Source organism: Coregonus clupeaformis, chromosome 35 (assembly GCF_020615455.1).
Source record: "Coregonus clupeaformis isolate EN_2021a chromosome 35, ASM2061545v1, whole genome shotgun sequence".
NCBI classification, from domain to species: Eukaryota; Metazoa; Chordata; class Actinopteri; order Salmoniformes; family Salmonidae; genus Coregonus; species Coregonus clupeaformis.
Window position 1 is genome coordinate 41,653,201 of NC_059226.1, and position 9,126 is coordinate 41,662,326.

The window sequence follows — 9,126 nt, forward strand, 5'->3', positions numbered from 1 at the left end:
GATAGAGGACAGTCAACAACTGTACTGTAACGGTACAGGCCTACTGTATGTGAGTGGGGGAAATAATGTGAAATGTTACAGTATAAATTGGAATTTATGGGCCGAATTTACGACGCCTCCACACACTGAAACTTGGCAGAGGAATCGGCCAAGCATATTCTCTCAACCGTGTTAGGAGTTCTCTTTTTGCTGACGGCATATTTTTTCAGTTCAGAAAGAGGTACCGCCGGGGGGCGCGGGGCTGCGCCTGTCACATGGTCTGTTTGTTTGTCTATGCCTGTCTGTGAGCCGCGAGACACTTGCTGTCACACGATTCAGAAGCTCTTCAAGCGAGTTCCGCGTTTAAAACAGGTAATGTAGCCTTGTCCGTACAATGTGTTGTTTTCTGAGAAATCAGAAACAAAGTTGCAAGTGAGTGTAAGTTGCAAGTTATACTATCCTAGCCAAGAGTTGGCTCAAAGTAAAAACAAGTCGGTGTAGTGGAGTCATTTATATAGGGGCTACTTATAGAAATGAGAGTGAGTGAAGTATTAGAAGTTCACCCGCTGCCTTAGAGATAATTCAACAGCTGTGTAGCCTATTGTGTATAACTCGCAGAGTTATATATACACTGAGTATACCAAACACCTTCCTAATATTGAGTTGCACCGCTCCCTTTTGCCATCGGAACAGCCTCAATTCGTCGGGGTATGGGCTCTACAAGGTGTCGAAAGCGTTCCACTGATGTTGGCCCATGTTGACGCCAATGCTTCCCACAGTTGTGGCAAGTTGGCTGGATGTCCTTTGGGTGGTGAACCATTCTTGATCCACACGGGAAACTGTTGAGCATGAAAAACCCAGCAGCATTGCAGTTCTTGACAAACTGGTGTGCGGGGCACCTACTACCATACCCCTTTCAAAGGCACTTGCATATTTTGTCTTGCCCATTCACCCTCTGACTGGCACACAGGCTTAAAAATCCTTATTTAACCTGTCTCCTCCCCTTCATCTACACTGATTTGAAGTGGATTTAACAAGTGACAGCTTTCACCTGGGTTCACCCGGTCAGTCTGTAATGGAAAGAGCAGGTGTTCTTAATGTTTTGTACACTCATTGTATATTAAGAGTAACTTTCTTGAAAACAATTTTTTTTGATCGAAAACCAGTTTTAGGCTTAGTTATAGTGAAACACTTAAATTCTAGTCTTAATTTTGACTGGTCATTTTGACATATTTTGGACTTTTAGTAGTAAATCGAGCTATTTTGGCCCCTAGCTGTTCAACTTTACCATTGAAATCGTGATGTAGAGGCACCTTGAGAAGGTTCCTTTAAGTCACCTCAAGGGATGGGGTTCCGTATGAAAGGCTCCGTATGGAGGGTGTGACGCAATTGAGGCCAAATTGAGCTCAGTACCGTATAGCTGTGCGCCTCCCAAATGTTGTAACAATGCGGAGGGCTCCGTATAGCGCCATATAGCACCGCATTGACATAATTGGTTGACGGTAGGTGGGGGCGGGAGGTCCTGTATAAACACAAACTCACTTCCTTGACAACTTCCTCCACATAAACTCTACTCAACAGCTCTGCGCTGCGCTGCTAAGCGCAAGAAGTATGAATGCCCTGACTTCTGCAGAGGCCTATCACCATACATGCTGCATGGCCAATAGAGATGGCGGATTGACAGTGTTGCCAACTCCTCAGTAAGGAAAGTAGCTATTGGCTGTCCTAAAAGTCGCAAGAAGTCGCTAAATGAAGTCATCACCTAATTTGCATAATTAGCCATGTGCATGTAATTGTGATGGATGCTGTAGGAGAGAGGAATAACGTCCTGGGAGAGACAAAAAGTGAGTAAAAAACACCCTACATTTACATCCCGCCCTGAATGTAAGCGCGGGATCAGCCAGCGGTGGCTTCCCGCATGCGCGATTCATTTGCAGTCTGGACGCGGAGGGGTGAACATCTCCTGCTCTGACTGCAGCTGGGAGGGACTGCTGCGTGAGGACTGGGCCGCCTGTGAGTGCTTTGGGACGGGGGTAACAAAGTACCCGCTGCTCGTTGAGAAGAGTAAGAACGATACGTGCTTTCACGTCAGAGTCTCCAAAAGTCTCCAATAACACCAGAAAATTGAAATTGATCAGAGGGCCTTATATGGCCCGCGGACCACCAGTTTCCCATCCCTGCTGTAAAAGCTGGTGACAGCTCACCTTATTTGGCAATGGTCTTGGTAAGTGGAGTGTGTCAATATATTTTGAATGATGCTTCCTTGACTAGACTACTGACGTTACACAAAATTCAAAAGGCAATAAGGCACATTTACGCATTAGATAAAAAACGTTGAATTTGGTCAGTGTGCTTTTAAGAAAGAAAACATGTAGGCTATGAGGATTATACGTTTATATTCATGGCTACATCCATCGTAACAAGAAATAGATGACAATGGTGGTCATGTCAACTCGTTGTATTTCTTCCCAACCGCTTTGACTGAGTAAAAGACGCAAAAACAAAACTAAAGAATGGGAAGCATAGAAATCTAGGGAAGCACATAGAACAGATCTACCTCTTCTTAGACTTGCTTTCAATGAGAATGACAGATCTATAACTCAAATTTTTTGGGCGACACAACCAAATTCTATGCTTGCCGTTCATAAGTTTTGTTTTTGCGTCTTTTACTTTTGGTTTTGTACACCAGCTTCAAACAGCTGAAAATACAATATTTTTGGTTATGGAAAATATATTTCACAGTGGTTTTGATGGTACAATTATTCTCTACACAATGACTGCTTGTTTTGTCACATAAACTGAAATTAGGTGAACTATAAAAAAAAAATTGCAACCAGGAAGTGGCCGAGCGATTTCTGCATATTGCAAAAAGAAATTGTAGAAATAGGCGGGGTTTATGACTTTGTGGCGGTGGTAACTAGTGACTACCCCATTTCAGGCTACCAATCAAGTTAGAGTAGCTAGCTTGTCTAACTATCTTAGCTGGCATGCCTGCTGACAAGGTTGGTAGACTTTAGAAAAGCAAGCAACAACTAAATGTACTCAATAAGACTCACATTCCTTTCAGTCTTTTAACCAGATTTTAGCAAAGATGCAGAGAAGCACATTTAGTAAAAAAATAAACACCAATCAGGAAGATACAGACAGCTCAAGAGGTATGCTTAGATATGCAGAAAAATTGAAATATTTCCAACTACTGGTCGGGGGGCCCAGCCCCTCTCCGGACCACCCCCAGCCATCCTTGGGTACTTTGTGCCCCCTCAAATATTTGGGGTGCATGACGCCCCTGGGCTACTGTGTATAACTGTGTGTGTGTGTGTGTGTGTGTGTGTCTCAAATTGCTTTAGTCATGTCATCTGTGAAGGTGGAGTGTGTGGTGAAAGAGAGGTGTGAGATCGGAGAAGGGCCGGTGTGGGAGGAGAAAGAAGGAACTCTGCTCTTTGTTGACATATCCGGACAGCAGATCCACCGCTGGAACCCAGCAACCAATCAGAAAGAGACAGTGGCCACAGGTAACTAAGGTTCAATAAAGATATATTTTCATTGAACTTCCATTTTGTAGATCCAGTTTGTTCCTCATGCAGTTTGTTTGGGCTATGAGGTAGCAACAGCACACCTAATACTCCTGTCAAGTTCTGTATTTTTTTTCTACAACCCTCCCTGTTTCCAACTCCACACGCACCTCTCCCTGCTCCCTCCCCCAATCTCCCTCCACCTGCTCCCTCTTTCTGCTCCCTCCTTCTGCTCCCTCTCCCCATGCCCCTCTCCCTGCTCCCTCCCCTGCTCCCTCTCCCCACGCCCCTCTCCCTGCTCCCTTCACCTGCTCCCTCTCCCCACGCCCCTCTCTCTGCTCCCTCCCCCTGCTCCCTCTCCCCACGCCCGTCTCCCTGCTCCCTCTCCCTGCTTCCTCTCCTCACCTCCTCCCCCCTCTCCTCCCCCCATCCCCACTCCTCCCTCCATCCCCACTCCTCCCCCCAGATAAGTTTGTAGGCTGTGCGGTCCCTCGGCGGTCTGGAGGCTATGTGATCGGAGAGGGACGGAGTTTCAGAGCGCTGGACTGGGAGTCCAAGTCCATATCCACCATCGCTGTCATCGATGAAGACAAACCCAACAACCGCTTTAATGACGGCAAAGTGGACCCTGCTGGACGCCTATTTGCAGGTAGAGATTGATAGATCAATTAATTTGTCAATCCGTTAATCCATTAAGCTCTCATCTACGGCATCTGTTCTGTGTTCTATGTAATGTTCTGTTGCCTGTGTTCTGCCAGGTACCATGGCGATGGAGGAACGTCCTACAGTACTAGAGCTGAAGCAGGGTTCTCTGTTCTCCCTGAACCAGGACCACATTGTGGTCAAACACTTCAATCAGGTGATACATGAGGGTGGAATGTTCTCAGTGATAGTTTCTTGTATAGTTGTTAAGTGTTAGTGGGAGATATACAGTCTCAAACACTAATCTATAACGTATTAGATCAAAAGAGACTGAAGCGAGTGCTAACCTTTATGTTGCTATTTTGACTCTTTGACCAGGTGGACATCTCCAACGGTCTGGACTGGTCTCTGGACCACAACACCTTCTACTACATAGACAGCCTCACCTACACTGTGGAAGCTTTCAACTATGACATTAACACCGGGAGGATCAGTGAGTGAGAGACACACACACACACACACACATATAAACACTTACACCTTGCACTACATGGACAGCCTTGTGTGTGTGTGTGTGTGTGTGTGTGTGTGTAGGTAACCGGCGGATGGTGTATAAGATGGAGGAGGGGGAAGGGATTCCTGATGGCATGTGTATCGATGCGGACGGTAGACTCTGGGTCGCCTGCTACAATGGAGGCAGAGTGATTCAGATTGACACACAGACAGGTGTGTGTGTATATCTGCTTATGTTTGTCAGAGCATAACAGTTACAGTATATTGTAGTATGAAGGTAACAACCACCAATCCCCCCCTTCCCTCTCTCGCCCCCCTCTCTCTCTCTCTCTCTCTTCTCTCTATCTCTCTCTCTCTCTCTGCCCCCTCTCTCTCTCTCTCTCTCTCTCTCTCTCTCTCTCTCTCTCTCTCTCTCTCTCTGTCCCATATCTCTCTCTCTCTCTCCCTCCCTCTCTCTCTCTCTCTGTCCCCCCCTCTCTCTCTCTCTCTCTGTCCCCTCTCTCTCTCTGCCCCCTCTCCCTCCCTCTCTCTCTTGTCCTCTCTCTCTCTGCCCCCTCCCTCTCTCTCCTCCCTCTCTCCCTCCCCCTCTTCTCAGGGGTGCGTTTGCAGACAGTGAAGCTGCCAGTGGATAAGACAACATCATGTTGTTTCGGGGGTAGAGACTATTCAGACCTGTACGTGACCTCAGCCTGTAAGGGAATGGACGAGGCAGACATGGCCAAGCAACCGCAGGCAGGCTGTGTCTTTAGGGTACGTGTGTGTGTGTGTGTCAGTGGAGGCTCCTCAGAGGAGGAAGGGGAGGACCATCCTACTCAGTGAATTTCAACAACAATAAAAATGAGTGAAACATTAAAAAAGTTATCCTTTTTAGATAAAACTATACAAAATATATTCACATTTTACCAAATAACTGATTAAAACACACTGTTTTGCAATGGTCTACCGCCGCTGGAACGGCAATGGTCTACAGTAGCCTGAACGGCACATTCTGGGGTAGCACCATGGTGTAGCCCGAGTACAGCTATTTTCCGTCCTCTGGGGTACATTGACTTCAATACAAAACCTAGGAGGCTCATGGTTCGCACCCCCTTCCATAAGACTTACACAGTAATTATGACGACTTCCGGAAGACGTCCTCCAACCTATCAGAGTTCTTGCAGCATGAACGGACATGTTGTCCACCTAATCAAAGGATCAGATAATTAATCTAGTACTGAAAGCATAAGCTATAGCTAGCTAGCACTGCGGTGTGTAAAATGTGGTGAGTAGTTGACTCAAAGAGAGAGAAAAACAATAGTTGAACAGTTTTTAACAAATTAATTTCTTTAAAAATTAATGAGACGCAGAGATATAGGTATATTTCGTTGTAATTTTTTCACTTTCACTTACACTACCCGTCAAAAGTTTTAGAACACCTACTCATTCAAAGGTTTTTCTTTATTTTTACTATATCCTACGTTGTAGAATAATAGTGAAGACATCAAAACTATGAAATAACACATATGGAATCATGTAGTAACCAAAAACGTGTTAAACTAATCAAAACATATTTTATATGAGATTCTTCAAATAGCCACCCTTTGCCTTGATGACAGCTTTGCACACTCTTGGCATTCTCTCGACCAGCTTCACCTGGAATGCTTTTCCAACAGTCTTGAAGGAGTTCCCACACATGCTGAGCACTTGTTGGCTGCTTTTCCTTCACTCTGCGGTCAATTTGGTGGAGGCCAGGTAATCTGATGCAACACCATCACTCTCCTTCTTGGTAAAATAGCCCTTACACAGCTTGGAGGTGTGTTGGGTCATTGTCATGTTGCATTGGCCTCCCGAGTGGCGCAGTGGTCTAAGGCTGTGCCACTAGAGATCCTGGTTCGAATCCAGGCTCTGTCGTAGCCGGCCGCGACCGGGAGACCCATGGGGCGGCGCACAATTGGCCCAGCGTCGTCCAGGGTAGGGGAGGGAATGTCTGGCAGGGATGTAGCTCAGTTGGTAGAGCATGGCGTTTGCAACGCCAGGGTTGGGGGTTCGAAAAAATAATAAAAGTAATGTATGCACTCACTGACTGTAAGTCACTCTGGATAAGAGCGTCTGCTAAATGACTAAAATGTAAAATGTAAATGTAATGTTGAAAAACAAATTATAGTCCCACTAAGCGCAAACCAGATGGGATGGCATATCGCTGCAGAATGCTGTGGTAGCCATGCTGGTTAAGTGTGCCTTGAATTCTAAATAATTCACAGACAGTGTCACCAGCAAATCACCCCCACACCATAACACCTCCACCTCCTCCATGCTTTACGGTGGGAAATACACATACAGAGAGCATCCGTTCACCCACACCGCGTCTCACAAAGACATAGCGGTTGGAACCAAAAATCTCAAATTCGGACTCCAGACCAAAGGACACATTTCCACTGGTCTAATGTCCATTGCTTGTGTTTCTTGGCCCAAGCAAGTCTCTTCTCCTTATCGGTGTCCTTTAGTAGTGGTTTCTTTGCAGCAATTCGACCATGAAGGCCTGATTCACACAGTTCCCTCTGAACAGTTGATGTTGAGATGTGTCTGTTACTTGAACTCTGTGAAGCATTTATTTGGGCTGCAATTTCTAAGGCTGGTAACTCTAATGAACTTATCCTCTACAGCAGAGGTAACTCTGGGTCTTCCATTCCTGTGGCGGTCCTCATGAGAGGCAGTTTCATCATAGCGCTTGATGGTTTTTGTGACTGCACTTGAAGAAACTTTCAAAGTTCTTGACATCTTCCATATTGACTGACCTTCATGTCTTAAAGTAATGATGGACTGTTGTTTCTCTTTGCTTATTTGAGCTGTTCTTGACATAATATGGACTTGGTCTTTTACCAAATAGGGGTATCTTCTACCTTGTCACAACACAACTGATTGGCTCAAACGCATTAAGAAGGAAAGAAATTCCACAAATTAACTTTTAACAAGGCACACCTGTTAATTGAAATGCATTACATGTGACTACCTCATGAAGCTGGTTGAGAGAATGCCAAGAGTGTGCAAAGCTGTCATCAAGGCAAAGGGTGGCTATGTGAAGAATCTCAAATATACAATATATTTTGATTTGTTTAACACTTTTTTGGTTACTTAATGATTCCCTATGTGATATTTCATAGTTTTGATGTCTTCACTATTATTCTACAGAAAATAGTAAAAAAAATTAAGAAAAACCCTTGAATGAGTAGGTGTTCTAAAAAGTTTGACCGGTAGTGTACCTAATTTAGCCTACTCAAACAACCGGCTCAAACAGAGAGGAATGCTATTTATGTTATCTAGCTGGCTAAGGCTATCCAACACTGGAACTCTTCCAAGTCAAGGTAAACTTTTGGTTTTATAAATGTATTGCCACAGGGGCTCACCAGTGTAACTGCAAAAAATGTGAGCCTGGTCACAGACAGTTGTGTTGTGCACTGAAGTCCACAAGCAAAGGAAAAAGGTGAGAGGAGGAGAGCTCGTAAATGAAAGAAGGAATTATACAACAAGCAAAGTGATGATGCTGTTTGTATGTGGCTGCTATGAAAGTGAACTGTGTGTGCTGGTGATCAGGAGTGTATTCATTCCGGAGATTCTGTTGAAAAACTTTTCTTAAACGTAAGCAAACGGAACGAAACAGGGATAAACCTATCAAATCTGTAATATCTGTAATATAAACTCTTGTTTGCAACTGATTACAACCTAGATCAGCTAGATGCAGGCAAGCGTGTGCAAGACGGTATTGAATGTGTCACTGTCTGTCTCCTTGATTACTCCAATTTGTCTCGACCTATGTTAGAAAAAAAAAAATATTTGTATTTTTTTGCAGACGCTCTTATCCAAAGTGACTTACAGTAGTGAGTGCATACATTTTCATACTTTTACATACTAGCTAGGTTGTAGCAACCTCATGATAGGTATAGGGAACATTTTTGTATCATGTAGTAGCCTAAACCTATCGATGTTACATTGAGCTGGGTGAATGGAATATGAGTGACAGTGATCCAATATGCTGTAATAGAAATAGGGCCATGCTCATTAAAAAAAAATTGGCCTCCCTAATCTTAAACGGCACCGACCGCCACTGGTGTGTGTGTGTGTGTGTGTGTGTGTGTGTGTGTGTGTTTTATTCAGCCTGTGTTTTATTCTCCTTGCAGATCACAGGTCTGGGTGCAAAGGGCGTTCCTGCAAACTCATTCGCTGGATGAGTGACACAATGGAAACACTGAAAACCGGCCCTTGTTAATCATTCCATGATGATCAGCCTGTAACTCGACTGCACAACTAAACTGCACCCACTAACCACTAATCTCTCTAATAAAATAATGTGACTTTATGATTTTAAGCAAAACTCAACATGCCTCAGTTACTGTACATATTTTGTCCAATAAAAAGCTCAAATTGATAGGTAGTTTGTGCGTTTGTATGAGGACTCTTATTTTGACACAATTCTCGCTGTTATGCCATTGCTGCTGACGTCACA

General features: G+C 44.5%; 1 protein-coding gene across 2 annotated transcripts; it reads left to right on the plus strand.

Moving 5' to 3' along the window:
* Positions 1-258: 258 nt before the first annotated feature.
* Positions 259-9,048, plus strand: rgn (regucalcin). Of its 2 annotated transcripts, none has more exons than XM_041888872.1 (8): positions 259-351; positions 3,344-3,491; positions 3,958-4,140; positions 4,250-4,350; positions 4,512-4,626; positions 4,728-4,859; positions 5,242-5,396; positions 8,801-9,048. In XM_041888872.1, exons 1-8 carry the CDS (start codon positions 274-276, stop codon positions 8,849-8,851), a joined length of 963 nt encoding a protein of 320 aa, XP_041744806.1. In that variant the 5' UTR covers positions 259-273; the 3' UTR covers positions 8,852-9,048. The 2 variants fall into 2 exon arrangements, with proteins under 2 accessions (XP_041744806.1, XP_041744807.1); XM_041888873.1 differs by having other exon boundaries at positions 272-351; positions 3,327-3,491.
* The last annotated feature ends 78 nt before the right edge of the window (positions 9,049-9,126 follow it).